General features: G+C 40.8%; 1 protein-coding gene across 10 annotated transcripts in view; it reads right to left on the reverse strand.

Moving 5' to 3' along the window:
- Positions 1-23092, reverse strand: part of nav2a (neuron navigator 2a) — a 224756-nt gene that overhangs the window by 98905 nt on the left and 102759 nt on the right. For 6 of the 10 annotated variants that reach the window (XM_032523986.1, XM_032523872.1, XM_032523906.1 and 3 more), the window contains exon 1: positions 14054-14946. The exons of 2 other annotated variants lie outside the window; for them this stretch is intronic. In XM_032523986.1, coding sequence (XP_032379877.1) covers positions 14054-14272 — 219 coding nt within the window. In that variant the 5' untranslated portion in view covers positions 14273-14946. Of the gene's footprint in view, positions 1-14053; positions 14948-23092 lie in introns of those variants that run through there. 2 more of the 10 variants (XM_032523864.1, XM_032523897.1) reach the window with 2 other exon arrangements.

Here is a 23092-nt window from a genome sequence, read left to right on the forward strand (position 1 = left end):
GGTAACGGAACTGCTGCTTTCACTGTCCATGATGATAACTATGGCAATGACGAAGATGGTGACACACAATACTCAGCAACTAGACCCCGTAAGTAGCAGTCACCCTAATCAATGTGTTATGATTGAAAATGATCCAGCACTCTGGCCAAAAAAGCTGTCCGAGAGAGAGCGCTGCTCAATAGTGCAGAGGGGAAGAGCAAGGGTTGTGGAGGGTCCCATGCCAGTGTTTGCCTTAGGGCTCAAAATGACTAAATCCTGCTGGGGTAAGTGAGAGTCCGTCAAGGCTGCACACAAACAGTATTACCAACATGGCATCATTACTTTGCGTAAATTTAATTAAATTTTTTTAAGATTATTTTTGGAGAGTTTTCCCTTTATTAGTGACAGTGAATAGACAGGAAAGGGGGAGAGAGATGGGGGATGACACACAGCAAAGGGCCACAGATCAGATTCGAACCCGGGCCGCTGCAGGACTCAGCCTACATGGGGCGAAAGCTCTTTCCGGGTGAGCTAGAGGCCACCCCTACTTTGAGTAAATATACATGACAACTTTCTTAAGCCCAGTGGCGTGTTACCTGTACGCATTTTGAGTTATCTGTGAGAATGTCTAGGCTGTATACAGCAGGCATACACATACACGCCACTTGCCGAGTTATCGCCACTTGCCATGTAATTGCGAGAAGAACGTGTTATTGCAAGAACAAAGCTACGGTTGGGTTAAGGAAAAGAACCACAGGGTTGGGTTTAGGAAAATAAGAACGTGGCTGGCTTTAGTAAAAGGAGAAAGCGCTGGTTGGGTTTAGGAAACGTGACACGCGGGTGAAAGGCCTGTGTTTTACCCATCCACCACCCCAACCAACTTTTTGCCCTTTCATACTATTCGCTACGGCATAAATTCACACGCAATCACAAGGCAATGTAAGTCAATGCAGGCAAAACAACGTTGATAAACACACTAAAAAATGAGTATGCATCTTGATAGCATGCCAAGGATGGCAGTATATACCTTCACTAAAAAAAAATCTATTATTAGTGCCAATGTATTAGTCTTCTCCGTGTATGGTGGTATGTCTGTAATCATGATTAAACACATAAATAATGCATTTTGATTTACGCTGCATAGGTCATAAGTTGACATAAGGACCATGACAATCAAATAATCAATAGAGCTGTAATAGAACAGAGAGGGTTTTGAACATTGAGTACTCTTCCTAATAAAAAGCAAGGTTGTTTTAATTTTGAGAAGTGTGTGCACATGTTCAAGTTTACCTCTCTGTTATCCCTTTGCATTACTCTCTCTCTTATATACACACACACACCTACACCCACACCCACACACACACCCACCCTGTGGCCCACCGGCATCCCGTCAGTCATGCTGTGTGGAGGTTACTGGTGTGTAATTAAACTAGCCCTCTTATCGGCTCATCGCTAGACTCTGGTAATAACCTCCTCTGCTTCCCTCTCCCCTTCCTCTGTTAGCTCGGGAGATCCAGATAAGGGCCATGGCAGAAAGAAAGAGTGACACCAAGGAAGACAGAGAGAAGAGAAAGAGAAAGATAGAGTGTCCCATCAGGCTGTGTTATGTGTAAACTCAACAGGGTGCTCATTATACAAACTGACTTATTAAATCTGCAGCTTCCTACTTTTATCATATACGTACATCAGCCATTACAAAGACCTTTTTTCCCCTCATTTGCACAGCATGACCTATCTGCACCTGGCCAGCCCTGTCCTTTATCACAGTGTCCCAGATCCTGTTGAATATTTACCATATGTAGAATGTATAGTCGCTCCCAACTACAAACCCAAGTCCCTCAGCATCTTCCAGTCCCGCCTCAAGCCCCATCTCTTCACCTCTACCTATCCATAGCCCCACGCCCCTCTTCCTTCTCATCTGTGCCTGAATCTTGTTTTGTTTTGTTTAGTTGTCCATTGTTTTTTTATTATCTTAAGGCCCTGTAAAGCGGCTTTGAGTTTGTGAAAAGTGCTATATAAAAATTCTTTATTATTGTATTATTGTATGGTACATATATCTCACCAAACAGAGGGTAACAACGCAGAACCAAAGACCTTTTCCTATAAATGCTTTAACGAAGAATGCACACAGAAATATGGAAATTTTCCGCAAAACTCTGGTTGAAGGCATTTTTAAGCCTATTTCGGTTCCCATGCAGACATCAAAGTGAAGCTACTATCAGCTGAGGGGAAAACTAGGAAGCTCACCTTCACCACTTTTCTATGAAATTAAAACGAGCGCCACTAATCCATTGCGAGCCTGCAATCTAACACCACAGCTACTGTAAGGCTTTGGGCTGATGAGAAAAGAATTTACACTGATACATAAACACAAAGTGGAAAAAGTCTCTAAGTGATACAGCTGTGATTTTATATGCACAGAAAAACATTACATTTAAGGGCCACCTGGTGTTTGAGCTTTACGATGACCTGGAAGTGTTCAGCCTACCAGTTTCATGGTGAAATTGTTTTGGTCCCAGCGGCACAGCATCAAACTCATGTTCCTTCTGGCAGCGTCCTTCCTCAGAGACACCTGCCTCACACTGAGGAGGACTGCTGGCTGGCCAGCCAGGTCCAGATAAAAGCCATGAGAATTAGTTGTAGACCAAACTGGACCCCACCGAGCTGCAGCAAAATGCTAAAATCCTCAGAGGTTTTAGAAAAATGTCCTGGATGAGTGTACCAAGTAGATCCAGAGGCAATGGTAGAGCTGCTGCTTTCTCAAGCCCCAGCAGGTCTCTGTATGCCTGAGGGGGGGGGGGGGGGGGGGGGGGGGGGGGGTTCAGTGCCTCCAGCTTCTCTCCTCCCAGAATGGGACACAGAGGAGGGAAAAATAAACGCAGGAGGCGAAAGGCAAGAAGAGCTCCGCGGCCTCTGCTGCTGCTCTGAGAGGCAGCCAAACCAAACGCACCGAGTAGAGGAGGAGTGGTTCCCCCCTTCCCCTCCTCCTTTGCCCACAGCAACACATTGTGCTATTACTCTTCAATGGACCATCGGTCATTTGGGGAGGAGAAAGCAAAAGAAAAGGACAGCCCTCTTAACCTGCTTAGACCCTTCCCCCGATAGCCATGGCCCTCCATGACAACAAAAAGTGAGGCAAATGAACAAAAAGGGATGATCGGTGCACCCTTGATAACAGTGGAGGGACTGGATAGTGGGAATTTCAGAGCTCAGATGCCAAACCACGCTGAACTCAACGCTAACCGTCTCCTAACCAGCTCCTCTGCTGTCTGTTAAAAAAAAGTTTTATTTTCCCTGACCAGAGACGGAGGAGTCCGGTCTCTGATCAGCCGTCACCCACATCACATTGCAGCAGCTGTGTGTGTGTGTATTTATGTTCATGTGTGCAGTGGGTTCATAACCTAAGCATTTATGTATGTGTGAGTGTGTGTGTAAGAGTCCACAGCACAGGATGCCCGCCGTTTGAGCATGTTCCAACCCCCTGTGCGCACACACACAAACACACACACACACACACACCCCACCACTGACCACAAATTACAAGCCGAATTTGAATTTTGGGAAAGGCCCAAGATTTACAGAAAGTTCCCACAGTAGGGGGATGCATGATCACTTCCAGGAGGCTGCACAAAAAGGCTTCAAGCTCTACGAAACAAAGATAATAATAAAGCCATGAAGACAGTAGAAAGTAACGACTTGTGTTGTTTTCACAGAAATAAATGTCCGTTTTGGTTCTCATTGATTGGTGGAAAATTAACCATTTCATGTAGTATAAAAACAGATATTTTAGAGCTGAAATGCACTGCAAGGCAACGGTCACTAACTTTCACATGAATTTCATTAACAAAACACTGCTTATTTTTTAAGACAAATGAGTATTGCATGTTTCTTTGAACTGAGAGCAGAAGTTGCAGCGTGCAGTGCATTGCAGTGGTAAACGTCTTCATGCACGGTAAGCAAACTGCAATAGCCACCATAAACAAAAAAATGAAAAAAGGCACTTAATAGTTAAATACTCTTGATTTCATCAACAGAATACCCTACTGAGGAGGACATCACAAACACCAAATCATCTTTACTTTTGAAAGGGAAACTAATACTGCATGGAGTTTTCTAAACTACAGTATTTCACCAACACAACACAAAAAGAAGTCCATCTACTCAGCCTTCCACACTACAGAAACATTAGTCCCCCATTGATCCTAACCAGCATTGATTTAATGACATTCTGGCTCTACAAGGAGAGAATATGTCAACATTTAGTTCTTGTGTTTAAGTTTTAGCACAGGCCTTTTACAAGCTCATTAAGTGCAGCCTCAGTGAATGGGCTGAGTATGGCTCCTTTCACAGTCCCAGATAAACCTCAGAGTGTCAGGGACAATGGGGGGATAACCCTGCCAGGGAGGGCCCTTTGTTTTGGGGGACCTCCACATCAGAGCTCTCGAGGCTGGGTCGGAAGATTGGGGTGATGGTGGTGGGGAAGTTGGGGGGGTTGGGATGGCCCCTGCTGCCTGGCTGTTCTGTTCTGGGTGAGGGGGCAAGGGACATATGGGGACAGGGACTCACTGGGGGTAAAAAGACATGCAACAAAGCAATAGGGCAGGGCTCTAATGTTGAGGTAAACGTAGACTGACTACTCTGTCTTTTCATTGACTTCTTCTTTTACATCATATATATATTTACCTTTACACAATGTCATACGGAAGGACATTAATGTCAAAAGCTGGAACATACTGAGAATGTCATGCTTGTATTGAACAATATAAGATAAATTAATTTCATACGTGTAACCTGTAAGATGACATGTGTCACTTCTCTATTTGTCTGCAGTAAAAATGAATCGACTAACAAGGTAACACGATTGCTGGGGGGGGGGGGATACTGTATTGATGTGGTAAGGATGCCAAGTATCACCCTTTTATTATATAAATTTAACAGTTTCGTCAGTGTCACCTGGACAGATACCATCTTCATTCTTCCCTTTAAATATTCCTTTTTTCAAATAAATAAATAAATTAAACGACTCGCACATCTAGAAATCCTTCTGTGCAGGTGCGTTGGATAATAACATAGGAACAAACCGTGCACTCTGCTCTTGCTATAGCATCACCATACATGTACAAAAAAAACTAAAGTTTCTGGCCTCCGGACCTTCATCAAGAGTATTTAATTAATTAATTATATCAAACAAATCCTAATTTTAATCAAACGCTACAATGTTAGCATCAGGAAAACTAAATTCATGAAATATATGGCAGCATTCTTTGCACTGTGTGGCACTGAACATCACCTTCAACTCGACTTGTTTGTCTTTTAAAGAGCAAAGGAAATGTCATTAAAGTTCTCCAGCTGAGACCACCACTTATTAATGAAAACAACATTTACTGCAACCACTGAACAAAAAGTGCTCTCGCAGTATCTTCAAATACAGTAAAGATGGAACAAGTCACTGTTTTAAGTGAAACACCTCTAAAATCTGTCCTTTCAGAATAAAATAGAAATAAACACTTCAGAAATCTAACATGAACTTTGACATTTTTAAATTAATATATCTATTTTTTCTTTATGTCTTTCTGTTTTAGACAAACTCAAGATGTTGTAGAATCTTCTTAAATGACAAAGAAGCATATCATCCCTAAAATGAAATTAAAATTTGAAACTAAAAAAATAGAAACCAAAATCCACTTCAAAAATAGAGCTTTAGCCTTGGTTCGAGCGTACAAGCAAAACCTAAGAGCTTATACATACAAAAATCTACATAAAGAAGAAAACAAAATAAGCATGTGTAATGACGTGTGGGAAATGGAGAGACTTGGGGTGTTTAGAACCACTGAAGAGCTTCTTGAAAGGCAGACTTACAGCCGCATTCATGGATTCAACACTTAGAGACTGCCTGTGTCAACTGAGCGAGCACAGATGCAGAAAACACACAAACACAAACACACACACACACACGGTTAAAATCAGAGGAATTAAAAAGCTCCCTGAAGCTGCACAAGAACACAGTTGAATTGAGTGATGTGGAAATCTTTTTACTACCCGAGAGCTGACGGAAAGCCAAGAAATATTTCATAGCTGTATTTGTGTCTGTTTAGAGCGGCCCATCAAAATCAAAAGCACAGCTGAGAACCGCTGCAGCTGGAAGCACGGTTTGCAAGATTAACTATCCGGCATGATATATCATATCATGGTACATCTAGGTGATGAAAGTCCTATTAAATTGACTCTGTTCATCACAGTCATCCATTTTATTTGGAAACTGTGTGCGTGCACAGCTATAGTAGGTATGGTTGGTAAAATGAATCCGACGGGTTAGTAGAACATTAACCTGTCAGAACGATCATTCAGTGATAACTGAAAAGAAAAATGGCCATAACTATAAACACACGAAAAAAATTGTAATAAAACTTTATTTGTTGTACGTCTTTGTAGCTACTCAAACTTAGCATGTACCATTTACTGCCCTGCTCTAGTTGTGGCTTTAACATTTTATTGATCAACATATCCAGACACGTCAACTTCTTTATGGTATTTTTGATGAAATAGTGACTTCTAAAGACTAGTTTCCTCTAAACTCACGTTTCATTCGAGCAGGACAACTAATGTGATGGTGATCACATGATGAACGGTAATTAAGGTCACTATTGCATAAATCATACAATATGTTCCCATTTATGTGCTATTTGTATGTATTTCATGTGCTGTATATCATGTGACTTGATCTGTTGTCTTTTTACACTGTATGAGAGGTACTGTGTTTTACAAATAATGTCTCCTTTATTTGCTGTGCTAGATTTAAATCTTTCTAAAGCTGATTTGTTGTATCAAAGCCTGACCAGCAGACATCATCGGCGTTCTGCTGGCTCCACAGAGGTCATGAAGTTATCCAACCTGCTTCTCAGTCCTCGCTGACCCCAGACACGGGCCTCTGGGGAGGGTGACTACAGCCCTGCCGACCTCTACCTCCTGGCCTGCTTCTTTTTTTTTTTTTTTTCTTCACACTGCCTTCTGTTTCCAGACAGAGATGGAGCTGATTGCGTTAGTCTAACCGCCCCTGCAGAGTCGATTCCCCAGGGGGCGCCACTCACAATGACCTGTTTGTCTGCACCAGCGGGCTCCCTGTGATAACTAATACAAGGGAAGCAGAGAAGGAGAGAAACTGAAGAGGAGGGCACCTTTTGGAGAGTGGGGGGGGCGGGGGTGATCAATGAAAGGACATCAACTCAAGAGAAGCAGATGCCCGGTCTTAATTAATATGGTTATGTCCTCAGCCATGACCTCACACAGGAAGGCGAGGGGACAACCGAACAGGAAGTGGAATCTGATCGAGACACATTAGGCAGAGATGAGGTCATGACTGGAGCCAACTGCCATATGATCCAGTGTATCCTCAAAGAAGCTGAGCTTTTCATATGTTCAATGAAAAAAAATTGAACATCTTTCTCTTGAATTTTGTAGTTTATCAAGAACATATCAAACAGAACATACGAAACCCCAAAGGTAGACAAACTATGAAATGTATTTAAAATTACTCTAGCCCCAGGGTGATTTATTGATTACAAAATGATAAAACACATTTTGTAATATAAAAAAATCACCCTGGTGCAAGTGTAATTTTACGGTTTCCTGCCATCCAACACAACAAAACCCTGAATCTCAACGTTAAGATCCCTCCATTCTCTAAAACATCAAATCTAGCTACAGTGGAAAAGGGTTTTCTTATTCCTATAGTTTAACCTTTAAGAGTACCGGCCCATTCACAGAAGGAGACTTTCACTTCAAACATTAAGCTTTATGATAAAAAAAAACAGTTAAAAAGTAAAATAAACATTTTGTATTAAAGCACATTTCTTTTAGCAAATAAGAACCGTTAAAACAGATGTAGACTTCTCAAATAGATCATGCAGCTAAACTGGTCCAATCTAGTTGTGAATTTCCCTCCACACTAAGAAATGATGACAGTAGGAAGCCCGAATAATTATTTGACATCTATACTAGGGTGTCACGATTCTCTAAATCCACGATTCAATTTAAAAAAAAAAAAAAATCTTGCAGCGACCGCATTGCACTTCACACTTCTCAGAGTGTACAAGGCACACTTGAATGCATCATGAGTTTAACAAGGTGCATCTTCAGCACCATAAAGACGACTTAAAAATCCAAAGTGTGGCAACCCTAATCTATACAAATCCTGCACCCAGCCTGTGCCATTTCACAATGACAAGCTGCCCAGGTGGCTGCTGGGGGAGCACCTGCCTCTTCATCGCCAGATAAAAGCCACAGACTTCAGGCCTGCTGCTATCTCACCATCTGACCGCAGTCTGCCTGTGACTGAAGCCCCACCTGGTATCAGGCCAGCCGCATGAAGCTGCAGGACGACCATCTCTGTGTTCTCTGAGAGAGCACACAGAGGTGGGTTGTTGCTCTTATCAACAGCAACATGGGCTTCCTCCTGCCTGATGCAGATTGTAACACGTGTGGATTGCTGTTGGGTGAAAACCTCTTATCTCCAACGTGTCACCTTTCAGAAACTGAAAAAAAACAAAACAGCCTTGACTACAAAAAAATACTCTGACACTTTATGGCTTTCCGATTTAAAAATGAGGCTTTTCACATGACAAATGTAACAGTTACAAACACAAAGTTGAATTTATGAGGATTACTCACAAGACCTAACAAGACATGTCCTTTCTTCCTGTGCTCTCTCTCTGAACTCTTGCAGTCTGTTAAAACCTTGGTTTTTCCTTTGAACAATGAACTCTCCAACAATGGATCACCAAAACATCCATTAAATCTGGCTTTAACTTGCATCTCCTCCTGAGGCAACATATGTGTATGTGTGGCCCTTTGTCATGGTAATGGTAAAAGGCAGCAATATATAGTCACCCATACCCCCCACCCAATCTGTCCTCCTGTGGGTGGGTAGGAGGACATTAGCAATCCAATGCAGCACGATGGTGCTTTGCCTTTCACTCTCACCTGCTGGGCCGGGTCTTCAAGAGACTCAGGCTGGATGTTAAAGCCATAAAAAAAGTCCTTATTGCCTTTTGCAGGATGCAAGATGCTGGGGTGGAGGGGAGGCTCGAGACATGAGAGAGATCTCTTCTAGGGGTCAAGTGAAATGGGTTTTAAAGGTCAATGCTGACATCTGAATTATTCATTAGTTTTAACCATACCTGTATCAACTGTTTAGCGGTTTTGTTTCTCTAGAATCAAACGTTGGGCTTGAAAGTCCTCCAATATTTAATTTTGACCATCATGGGACAGCATTACATCTCTTAATCATCTGTCAGAAAATGTCAAAAAGGGTATTCATTTGACAGACTCAGGATTAGAGCTGGGCAATATATCGATATTGTATCAATATTGTGATATGAGACTAGATATTGCCTTAGATTTTTTGATATTTAAATATTGTAATATGGCATAAGTGTTGTCTTTTCCTGGTTTTAAAGGCTGCATTACAGTAAAGTGATGTCATTTTCTGAACTTACCAGACCGTTAACTGTTCTATTATTTGCCTTTACCCACTTAGTCATTATATCCACATTACTGATGATTATTTATCCAAAATATCATTGTGTAAATATTTGGTGAAAGCACCAATAGTTAACACTACAATATCGTTGCAGTATCGATAGAGGTATTTGGTCAAAAATATCGTGACATTTGATTTTCTCCATATCGCCGAGCTCTACTCAGGATGACATCTTTAAATGGCTTGTTTTGTCCCACCAACAGAGCAAAACCTAACTGTATTACATTTATCTATTCAGACGTATCTGTATGTATGATTGTATGTCCGTGTTTAGGGGAAAGGTAACCTGCATGTCGCACGCAGACGCCGCATGCAGAACGCTTTCCGACGTTGGTTGGTTGGATATATGCCAGACACTATAGGCCTACAGCATTAAGTTGCTGTGAGCTGTAGCCTACGTTCCCTTCTAAACAGAGGCAGAACAGTACTTAATCTCTGAGATTATTCCCTCACAGCGCTGTGCATGCAAGAAAATCTCAGAGCTGAACCGGGCAGACATAGCAGTTTTCATCAGACTCACCCTAGGTCGGGTTGAGTCAGTCTACTGCTAACTTGCAGCACTAATAACATTACCGTCAGCAAAATACCCCCGCAATCGGCCCGGGCCACACATTTTCAACGGGCACTGTACTAGTAATTTAAAACAGAAAAGCAGCAAATCCCCAGCTGTGGCCACTGAATGTTTAGCATTCAAAGGATTAATCATTTATCAAACATGTTGTAAACTGATCTTTTGTTAACAATTTTAACAAATGTAATTAAACTAACGGAAAAATGTTGGCGTTAGCAACCGTTTAAGGCTCAACTATTCATATATCGAATCAGTCGTTCCCCAGTTTTCCTGCTTGGTTTTCACCTCAAATGTACTGTATATATCGAGTCTTTGTCTAATCGCCAACCTCAGTCATTATTGATCCATAGTTTGCCATTTAGGGTCATTTAATTAACTTTGAATCCATAATGATTAAATGAGTTCCCACATATTGCTGGATGGTGCAGGTTCACGGTCAAACCGATTCCTAGAATGAAATTACACCCAATTTAAAAATTATAATTAGGGAAATCTCAGGCAACTACACATCTTCAAGAACGAAGGAAGTTGATTGAAGGAGCTCTGAGTCATTGATGCATCTATCACACAGTGGTGATTAGATATCCAGAGTAAGCTCTTCTCTCCTGCATATGCAGCTGCCTAAATTGTGGATCCTGGTTTATTTACAACATGATTATCTTAGTAAATATTAGCTGAAGTGGCCTGTGACCCTCTTCACCAGTCCCAATATGTTTTTTTTTAATGTGATTTAGCTCTCACGCCGTGGTGTGCTTTCATAATGAGTCTAATAAAGCCAGTCTTTACACAGAGCCTGACTTAAGCCTTTATCTGGAAAGATACTTATTAAGATATGAGCTCCTTATCACACTGGCACACAGACACAGCTCTCTATGTGACTCTGTGTGTGTGTGTGTATAATGTCTATGCTCTACGTAACATCAGAATTTCTTTTTCAGGGTCTTCCACTGTGAACGTGGCTTTCAGAGCGTCTTCGTTTGAACCTTTTCTTTTTCAAAGCTGTAGCTGAGGATTAATGAGCTGGCAACAATGAAAACTTGAAGTGAAAGAGTGAGCGAGGGAGAAAGAAAAGCATTAAAGATGAATAGAGAAGTGCACACACACACACACACACACACACACACACACACACACAAGCCACTAGAGGGCAGCAGAGTATCTGTTAAGGCATTGCTGTCTGTAATAAGAGTACGGTGGAAGGTTAAAGGTCAGCTGGTCTTTTTAAACTGTGTCACACATGAGACAGAAAGACCCACACACACACACCCACACCCACACAGAGAGCTAAATATAAAGACAGACTGTACTGTCCTCTCTCTCCTGTCTGTAAACTCGACCTGGATGTCTCTTTCTGCCTCCTGCTCCCATTGCATTATGGATTAACTCCTTGTTACAGGTGTACACAACATGTTTGTGTGTTTAGTGCCAACTGGGTCATCCAGCTGGATGTTTGTTAGAAGCAAGGCCTTGACTAGACTCTGCCATGACTTCACTATTCCCTCAGATAACTGCAAACATGTGCTGCTTGGTGTTTTGGTGCATTCAGCCATTTCCCAGTGAAATTAATATTAATATATTATCCTTGCTCCTTACCTTACTTTTCTTCCTTATGTGTTTGGATTTAGATCTCAAGACAGACCATCCTGGTTAAATAAATGTAAAACAAAAACAAACTGACAGTGAAAGACAAAGAGCAAGAGGATAAGTCTTCCTAGTTGAGAAATGACTCAAACCTCAACCCACTCTTATGACTGTACTGGATTCCTGTCTATTTGTTGCCACTGTGGGTGCTGAAATTGGTCTCTCTGCCTCTTCTATGATGGATTCTTCACCATGTATGGTTGTTGAATGTTGGTGCAAACTTGCAGCTCTAGGATAAATACTTTTGGGAGAATACATTTTTCCTTATGATAAGACTAAAGGAAAGAGTCTCAACATTGTGTCTCCCGAGTCGGTTTTGTAAGCACCAAAAAACATAAAGCAGCCTCCATGTCTCCAGAGAGCCTCGTCTCATCTCACTCTGCCCTCAGAGTTGATTGGGTTCACACTGAGGACCACTGACAGCGATGCAGCGTCCTCACCAGCAGTTCTGCCTCTCAGGCCTTCCTCTAGTTCAGTCAGTCCCTGAAGTGAAGCCCAGCAGACAGTCCAGAAATGAGGATGATCCAACTGGGCTGTGAGACCAATAACAATCTTGCCCTGTTTTAAAGCAATAACCAGGGACTATTAGAGAATCTAGCCATTTAATTTTTTCAATATGTTTTTTTTTTAATCTCTTATTTAATTTTTAAATTATTTTATCTGCTCATATTTAAGCATCTGTGTAACTAAAAAACAGATATAAAAAACTATCTTTGTCATGTAGTTTAAGATAAAACAGATGCTTGGTGTCTATGCAGATGTGGTCGTTTTATCTCGCTCTCTCTCTCTATTGTATTTACAGCAAGTGGACCACTGAAAGCCTCCGATTGTCACACTTTTGTTGGTGAGAAAATGCTATCTCTATATAAAATTGGTTTGTCTTTAATTGGTTTTGTTTTTTTGCCTGCTAAAATTATCTGACCTACATCATGTACAGCACTGTAGTTGAAGGTGATTCCATTGCCTAAACATTTAAAAAACACTCACCTAGATGTGCCCCACACACACACACACACACACACACACACACACACAGAAAACACTCACGTAACACAAACACACAGTCAACAGTGATGGATTGCAGTATATAACTGCAATATTCGCTTCACTACTGCTGGTCAGGAAGGTCACGGGTTAACAGCCGAGGGTGAAGACGGTTGCTTCATCAGCACAACAGGGATGAAGAGAGGGAGAGAAAATAGGACAGAGATGAGAGATAGAAAGTCACGGAAAGTAGGTCAGTGAGAAAACGTGATTAGACACCAAACAAGCGACACCAGCAGCGGACGCGTGCCGTGTCCAGTCCTGCACGGCTCCAGGGTCTTCTCCTCACATGATCACCATCTCTATGCCAGATTCAATGTATCCTTCACAAAGGAGTGCTGGATGCCTCAGTGGCTCCAAGCCACGCTTACTGTAAAGACAGGTTGCCAAGGATGTACATGCTATCCCTGTAATACACACAAACACACACCTCTTTCCCTTCACTGCCTTACATGGCATTAGAACGATGCCTCTCGCCGCTGCAGCCGTTTGCGTGGGGTTGCTAAGTGCAGCCAATATTTCACACAAACACAGCCCAACAGCCACCCTGATATCCTGCTACGCTGCCATCCTGGACAGCGGAGACACAGCTTGTTCCATCTCCTTCCAGGAAATTACTGAATTTGGCGTTGTATTTCTGTTATGCCAAACTGAGCCAGAGAAAGTACTGAAATTACGTGTATTGATTTACAAAAGATTACCATTTAAAGAGCTACCACCACAGCTGAGAAAAGAGAAAGGCACAGAAATACATTAACACACATTGAAACAATCTGAAGAGACTGATGACATCTGATGTTGTTGCAAAGTAATATCAAAGTGACTTTATGCCAAAAACACTCAAGAGTTTTTTCATTATTGTTAGACAGCTATATCTCGTAAAACATTTAGATCATAATGGGATGGAAACCGAAGCCATCACTACTTTTAAAGGTTATTAATTTGAAGTATCAAATCACTAATTAGTCAAATGAAATACTATTGCAAAAGATCTTTACAGAACATTTAGCGAGAGAGGATTTTGGAGACAGATTTATCATTTCATCCAGCAATATTTCAAATGAACTAAACCCCATATTGTACCTTCTACAACATCTTGTTGGGTAGGCAGTGAGCCAACACCACCTACATTTTTTAGATAGTGGCTGTATTGAGTAATCAGTACTTAGGTGGATAGAGATCTAATATAAAGGGCCAAAATGAGAGTGGATGTCTGAAAGTAGGACAGTGGAATACCACCCAGCAGATGTGGGTGGAGGGTTACAGTTTTACATCCTGACCTGAGTGTCTTCTCCGTCCTCTGACCCTGGTGTGATGCTTTTTGGGGGTCCTGCGCCCACCTGCTGGCCCAGCGAGGGGATTTGTGTCTTGATGGGTGCCGAAGGCAGAGCTAGAGCTGACGGCCTTTTGTGAGTCTGGGGGATGGGAATGGCGCTGTGCACCGGTTTGGGTTTGGGCAGTCCTGATTTCATCTTTGAGGCCACCAGGATGGCTGGCATCTTCTCCTGACCGCCGGTTGACCGCACGCTCCCCTCCCTCTCACACTGAGATGGAAACTCTACTACCAGTCAGCAAGACTCACATATGGTCCAGATGTGAAGGTGTTGCTGGATTGAAGAAGCACATGTGTAGTTTGCATCTGATCTGCAACTTGGTAATATGTGTAATGTGTAATTTGTCTGTGTCCGGGTCTTGACTGCTCTTGCTGGATCTCAGCAGGGGGTTGAGCTTAGCTCCCCAACATGTAGTGTGGGGGGGGGGGCTCAAAATCCACTGAATCCACTTGTTTCCTAGTGTCAAGTAGCTTCAGCTCTTTATATCTTGTAGAAAAGACTAAATCCTCCTCACAGCGTTCTTAAAAAAAGTGTCCAAATGAAAATTAGACAAAATCCACTGTGCAAAGTCCAGAGAAGAAAATTTAAAAAAACCACTTTACACTCAGAGGATTTCCCAGTTGCCTGGTGGCAGAGCAAGGGTTCCGTTCCCTTTTTTGTCTCAGCAATTGGCAAAAAGATCCTACAGGAGGCAGGGCAGCTCCTCTCTAACAGAGCCCTGTTAATTACACCATCGCTTCAGGATGACAGGAGGAAAGACCGAGCTCCGTTGAGGAGAGACCGAGCGATGGAGAAGAAGAAAAAAAGAAAAGGCAGAAGGGCTGTAGCAACCACTCGCTTCAACGACTGCTCAGCCTGTGACTACACAGCTTGAAAACACACTGCACTCTGCTGCCTCTCTCTCTCCCTCTAAATCGTGGTTAGCAGCAGGTGTGGCTTAGATCAGGACTGACATATGTGGAGAAAAGCTCAACACATCTACTCAGTATGCTCCTCCAGCCTGCCTCTCTATTTCTCTTATTTTCTTTACATACAAAAAGGCCAATCTCGGGGCGCTATTTAATCTCATCCTGAGTTTAGGACTTGCCAGTTTAGCGTGATCTTTTTGTTAGCTTGTGAAGGAGTTGAATACCCCGAGCAATAAGTGACAATTCCTCCAGTATTCTTGTGGGTCACATTAAACTATGTATTTTCCATAGCAATGAACAAATCATACCAGCCCACTTTTTTAATTTCACTCATTTTTGTTTTCTGAAATACAGGATTTAAGGAGTGATTTTTTAACCCTTATGTTGTCATTGGGTCAAATTTACCAGCTTTTCTATATCACTGTTCTTTTTAATTACCCAAAATAACATGATTGATTCCACACAACGCAATTTTGGGGTGTCTTCCATGTTATGGCATTTGAAAAAAAATGTAAGTGGCTTCCAAATAGTATTGAGTAAAAGTTGACATATTCCAGTATGCTATTATCCATCAACATTTAATTTTAGTCTAATTAATTCACAATTTCTGTTTTTTTAACTCAAACATTAGGTATAATTTCCTATAAATTAGGTTTACTGACCATAAGTTCCAAAAATAACTAAAGAGACAGTTAAGTTAGTGTTAAGTAGTGTTGAAAACGTCCAAAAAAGTGACAAACATTGAAAAAAAGTATCAAAAGTGTTGGAAAAAAAAGGGACAAAAACGTAAAAAAAAGTTTAAAACATTGATAAAAAGCATCAACAAAAGTGATGATTTTTTAATTTTGACGGGTAGACAAAATAAGGGTTAATCGGCTTTTTGTGTTGAAGTGTTTTGTCATGTGGATTTTTAGCCATGCTAGCGGAGTGACTCACAACATCAACAACTATTAGGATGGTTGGCATGATATTTCGTACAGACATTCATGTTCCCTAGAAGATGAAACCTGCTGACTCTGATAATCCCCCTGCATTCGAGCCACCAGCCGGTCAAGGTTTTCACTTATTCAGTGAAATATTTCTAATAATTCTGGTTTTAATACGTAAGTTGATGCTATTACATGTATTACTATACATTTTTGTACAGTGGGAGGAAGTGGAAACACCCTGTCCATCTTTCTTTTCTTTTTTTTTTACTGTCTGTGGTGGCACCAGATGAAAACAAAGGGTATTAATGTAATTTGGTCATTGTGATACATTCTCTGTGGAGCATGAATGTCTGGCAAATGAAAAGAAAGCATCTTAAAGACAATATCTGCTTACCACCATCCAAACCAAACAATGTAAGCAGCATTAGAGACATTTCATTTCCAGGTCAATGTGAAAAGATCATCTTAGTTCACACTGCTGCTACTCAGAGGAGGGACGGAATTAGAGAAAGTACAGATGGACGGACGGACACACACAGACAGACACACACGTTATAAGAGCAATGATTTAATTCAGGAGAGGACGCGTTTTGAATGTTAATCTTAATCTTGTTACATTAATCCTAAATTATGTAAATACTAATATCTGATTATGATTTAGTCACCATTTTGGTATGTGTGGAGATGTGATGCTGACTGCTAAGGGTCCAAACATTTGAAAGTTTATGTGATTAGAGATTTGCAGCTCCAGTTTTTTTAAATCAATGCCCAAATAAGCAGCATTTTACGCATTTCTTATGGATTTTGGATGTGGAATATGCCAGTCAAGGAATGCCTTATCATTTAGTGTGGATTAAACGTTTTATTCAGACCACTTTTTTAGCCAGACATAATTATTTATGGAGGTAACTTTACTGTATGTTGTAGATTACACACGTCATTCTGAAACAAAAGTTTAATTAATTTCATTTCCATTCTGTATATTTACCTTATGATGACTGATCACTAACTGTAGGCCACATATATTCCACCTTGTCATAAACTACTGACAATGTTGTAACTGGTGAGTGAAAAGCCAGACTTTCTCCGTGATTGGAAACACACACATTTATCCTGACATCAAAACACGCACAAACTGGCTGACTGCAACACATAGGAAAATACATTAATTCCAGTCAGCTAGCCTCAGATGGCAATCTGTCTTTTTAGAGAAACAAGAAAAACATACAGAGCCCAGCATAACATAACAAGGGAAACTTCCATTATTTTCCTACTATCCTCTCTGTGATGGTAAACATGTCCCAGTCCCTCGCAGATCACATCACAGCACTTCACAGAGCAGGGAAGAAAAACAGTCATATGTGATTTATGTAGAAACCTTTGAAGATACCTGATGACAGTCCAGTGCAGTCTAATAATAGAGTCCGTTTGGCTGTAAATGGGCGGTATTGACTGTAATAACTAGGACACCCACTGCCTGCTCTGCTGTGTGTTTATACTGTATTTCTTCTTAGAATAATAAACATGTGTGTGGGGTGGATTCACTGTGAGCTCTGTAGCTATTGGAGAGATTAGTGTCAACAGATTATATATCAACTGCAAAGATGCTGAAGTACTGAATTATCAACATTTGGGAGTACAGAGGGACCACTAACTTATCTGTGGTCAGTTTTGACATGATTTTTGGTCTTTGCAGGTTAAGACTGGAAAAGAGCACTGCTTAAAGAAAAAGCAAGGGGTTGCGGATAAGTGGGGGCGTGTTGCTTCAGATGGTGGTGAGACAGTGAAAAATAATCCAGGAGGTCTAGTTTGAGTAAGATATAAATGAGTGTTAAGGCTCAACAGACACCAAAACACTTTTTAATTGATGGTCCAAAAACGTCATCAGTAGTTGGGTGTGGAGCTGAGCCCAAGAGTGCCACCATGTCATTTACAAAACATTTAAAGTTTTGGCTCATGAAGTACAGAAGCAACTTTTCAAGCTGAATGTATTGGCCATACTTTTACCACCCCTCCTACAAATGTAAATATCATAGTTATTCTGCAGGCATGGTCTACACAATTTTATCGTCAAATTATAGGCCTATTTCATACAAGCCTCATGAAGGCAAAGTGCAAGTGCACTGTGGGAAAAGTGCTTTAGTGTTGCTTTAGGATGACGTGCACCAAGCGATTCTGCTCATTTTAGGAGGTAGCACTGCACCTACAGGTGGCGCTAAAGCCAAATTATCATAAATCATGATTATGAGTAAGCTCACTTGATAGCCAGCCAAATCTGTCCACGAATAAATCCTTACATTTCCAGCAAAGATTTAGGTATTTTCCAGAAATCATGGCCACCATCACGCTGATTGGCCGATGTAAAAACACATATGTGGATCCTGATGCAGATTGAATATTTCCTAATATTTTATAATATGAAGATGACAAATGTAGGGCATTGTGCATGCTTGGCAGTGGGGTACAATCTCTGGATTCTAGTATGAAATGTTATGGATCAAAAGAAAACTAGTGAGTTCAGAAACAGACTGCAACTTGCTAAATCCTTTTATTCAGATTTAGAGTTAAACTGTGTTTTGTTGCTTTGCCACAGATGTAGTGTTCTAATTGAGAAAACTAAACTTCATTTGAGAAAGTACATGTTTAATAAGTACAAAATCGACTCGAAAATCGTTATTTATTTTTTGATGTACTGCTTAATATGGGCATTTAAATGCATGTATTCAAACAGTCTACTGACAGTGACCCATTTCCATAGTCTTCATCCAGCCAATTCTACCACTATATTTAAATATTTATGCACCGCAAATGAAATTAAACTTTGCACACACACACACACACACACACACACACACACACACACACACACACACACCCGACACACACACACACACACACACACACACACACACACACACACACACACACACACACACACACACACACACACACTAATTGTTTTCATTAGCAGAGTTAGCAGACTGTGTGCTAACTGGAGCACAGCCTACATTTCCACTGTGACAGCATCGGATCTACAACTTGACCTACACAAACGGTCTATTTGCACGCACACACACACATTTACGATAATGAACAGTGGCAAGTGGGAGAGGAGCCAAGGCCATGAAACCCTTTGTCAGACAAACACACTAAAAAACAACCTACCGGCTACATATATACCACATTTAGCTTAGCAGAATGACTGGAGAGGAAAACAGGTCCTGTTTGCTTGTAAAACAGCTAACTGACTGGAGAGTGTGTGTGTGTGTGTGTGTGTGTGTGTGTGTGTGTGTGTGTGTGTGTGTGTGTGTGTGTGTGTGTGTGTTGGGTTGTTGGTGTTTGTTTGTGTGTGTGTGTGTGTGTGTGTGTGTGTGTGTGTGTGTGTGTGTGTGTGAGTCTCAGTGTGAATCTTGCTTAGTGTGTTTGTACCCTTGCCCAGCTCCAGCTGTGGCACATGTGTCTGTGTGTGTGATCTAAATGGGTCTCTGGGGCAATGGGGAGGACATCCTGTCACTTTCCTGTCACCCACACAGGTCATCACTGTAAGCTGAGTTCACTCTATTCAGAGGGAGCACACAACCACAAACCTTTTCAGGGTATCTGGAGTGCCAACCCACAAACTCCGAAAACATGGAAAACATTCATCCAGCCATTCAGATTTGGCTTTCCTTCTTATGTCACATGCAGGGTTATTAAGATAAACTAGCCCCAACCTGAGTATCCCCTCCCATGGCTTAACAAATACCTTTGGTTAAGGTGCACTGAATCTTTCTCGCAAGCCAAGAGCAGACTGGGCCCAGTCAGAGCATTTAGAAGAATAGATCCACTTCCCCTTACCCCTCATTATTATCTCTGTACTATTTTATATATTTAATTGTTTTAAGGATGCTTTATGCAGCTATATGCATGTACTGTTTGTTTGTTGAGCTTCTGTGTTACTGATTGCCATGTCAAATTCCTGTGTGTCTGCTGATGCATTTGGTGAATAAAGTGGTTCTTATTTCAGACAGAGGTTGAAGAGGTATGTTCGGACAGAGAGTATGAGAAAAAGAATGTTTAACATTAAAGCAAAATATGTTCTAGTAGAAACCCCAAATACTAGTAGGAACCTGAAATTGAGTATGTGTCTCCTTTAAGACAAGAACCGGTTCTACCAACAAACTGATGGTGCACTTGTACTCTGTCCAGTTTCTCCTGTTTAAAAAAAACCCATTGTCAATATGTTTACACTTTTTGAACATTTCATTCATTCTAACCCTATATGTAGGGCTGGGAGATATGGCAAAAATCAGATATCGTGATATTCTTGTCCTAAAACCTTGATGTCGATATTATGAATTATAGGGTGTAACAAAATATCTTCACAATGAGATTTTATATAAATAATCGTCAGTAATGTAGATATAATGACTAAGTGGGTAAAGGTAAAAATAACAGAAGAGCTAGAACAGTCTGGTATTACAGAAAATGACATCACTTTACTGTAATGCAGCCTTTTAAACCAGGAAAAGACAACAATTAAACCATTTACGATATAACAATTTCCAAAATCTGAGAGGAAATCTAGTCTCATATCACAATACCAATATGATAATATATTGCCTAGCCCTGCCCATATGTCATTATTAGAAAGGGAATAAATCCTAAACTTAACCCTAAAACCAAGATGTATCCCTGAAATGGTCCTATAGAGAGCTGACACAAATGTCTTTCCAACAGCGTCCTCCCTTTCAAGGTCAACAACTCAAATTGGTCCTCACAAAGATAGAAGTAGGAGACAGAAAAACACACACATGCGGCTCTCTACTTCATTACAAGTAACAACACAACCTGTATAGCATGATTAAAAGACAAGAGTAAAATCATGAAAATTAAAAACACACAAAGAGTACATGCGCGCACACACAAAAAACCAGACATAGGAGACAGCTGCACCCAAACAGTCTCTCTGCAGTAAATTGGGGTGACAGAAAAGGAAACCAGGGAGAAGTCAGCACAGCCACAGCTCCGAGGTGCCTGCGTGCGTGCGTAAAATCTTCCCATGTGATCGCGAGTCCTACTTTACATTAGATCAGAAGATGGACATTTTTTTCTGAAAGAAAAAAAAAAAAAGGCAATAAGTGAAGCAGAAAGACAATAAACTGTCTCCTCATTCACTTTTTAATTTAGTCTGCATAATTAACCAGCACTAATCAGGCTTTAATAGCTCACTAAATACTGATTAGCTGAAGGTGGAATGTAATATGAACACATTGGTCATGTTTCCCCTGGTAATTATTACACAACAGTTACTGTTGCTTCTCATTTACTTGATGTTAACATTTTTAAAACATTAAGCACTGCTTTAGCCCCTCTTACTCGACAAAGGAGACGGTGGTGAATATTTCATGAATGAATGAGGGTGAAGGAGAGGACACCAAATGTTTGAGAGCATTAATTAGAGCCTCAAATCTCAGCTCATTTTAGAAAATGCTCAAAATAAAATACCCTATTTAATGTTCAGTGAGTCAATATTAGCTTGTGACATTCAACTACATTAGACTATTCCTCAGTGGAGAAAGAAAATAATCAATATGGGTGAGATTAAAACATTGCAGCACGTAACAGGGCTGCAATTAACCGGCCGGTCTTATGTGAGCCTTGAGGCTTAAATACCAATTACCCACTAACTGCTGTCACACTCACTTTTATTCTCAGTGACTGAAAAGTGAGACCGACGAGGGCAGAGATGGGTTTGAGGAAACAGAGTGAAAGAGGAACAGAAATAGAGATGTATTTCAGAACAGCTTCACAAGGGGTCACAAAAGACAGGAAGGAGAGAAAAGGAGAATACAGGACAGAGAAGTGGCTGATAGATGGTAAGTCATTCTACACTGCACTTGTCCTGGTTTGATGAATGTATTTTATCAAAAACACTACAAGACTCAACATACGGTAAAAACATAACATAAAACATAAAACTTAATTTGTAGATTTCCTTTGAAAGGATGACACATTGGATTAATAATTAATTGAGCATCTGTCACTCTGCAAAATGCTTTTGTCCAAAGAGACTTCCAACAAGCATTAGCATCCTCAGTGGGCACAAACCCAGATACCCAGATAACTTATTTTGGTAAATGTATTTGTCCCTTCTGTCCACAAAAATGTTGGGGTGTTTTCACAGAAAAGAGACACACAAAAATGACCAGATTGTTTCCGTAATCTCCTACCTCAGAGCATTTTTGTGGCCATATTTTAGCTCTCTTTAACGTCTCTGGTGCACTGGTATTTTCATGCGGAAATTTAAACTGTGCATAGAAGCATGTTGATGTAAATGTATTTTTATTCAGAAAAATGCAACACGGCTAGCTCCACGGCTTTCTACGTCACTAACCGAGAAGAGATGGTTAACCAAAGCACGCTAGCATGCTAGTTCGTTTTCAATGGCAAAACACTGCTACAACATACACTAGCTCACCATAATCTACAAAAGAGCTACTTACATGCTCCTGTTCTGCAGGAATTCCACAAGTGTCCCCTCGTTAAGAAGAAGTCTCTCAGCTAATCCTGCCTTGTACTGACCAAAGTTGTAAAAAAGTTATCTAGTTGATGTGAGCCTTACCTAGCTATTGCACATTTGCGAGTCGCAACAAAGATTGTAAAGAAGTGAGACGTCTGTCTCTCTATAGCTAAAACAGAGACCCTTTAACACAGGGTGAAAACAGGAGCTGAAGCAAAGTGCAGTAAAACAAAAATATGGTCTTTTTTCGAAAAATGAAACCATGTAAACCTATTCTAGTACAACCTCAAAATACAAATATGAACCTGAAAATGGGCATAATAAGGGCGCTTTAATGCTGTTACTTCTCTCACAAACTCGCTTAGACAGAAAAATGCAGCCCGATCTGCACTCTATTTTAAATCATCTTAAAAGGAACAAACTCTAAAGCTCTAAAGCTGACCAAGGAAAACAGCTACACAGTCACCTGTGCTTACCATCTACAGAAAAAAGAATAAAGTTTGGGCACCCCAGGTAAAAATTTGTTTTAATGTGCATGAAGAAGCCAAGAAAAGGAAAAATCTCCAAAAGGCATCAAATGACAGATTAGACATTCTTATAATATGTCACATGCAACAAAAGTTAGATTTTATTTCCATCATTTACA

This window comes from Etheostoma spectabile, chromosome 1 (assembly GCF_008692095.1).
Source record: "Etheostoma spectabile isolate EspeVRDwgs_2016 chromosome 1, UIUC_Espe_1.0, whole genome shotgun sequence".
Lineage (NCBI taxonomy): Eukaryota > Metazoa > Chordata > Actinopteri > Perciformes > Percidae > Etheostoma > Etheostoma spectabile.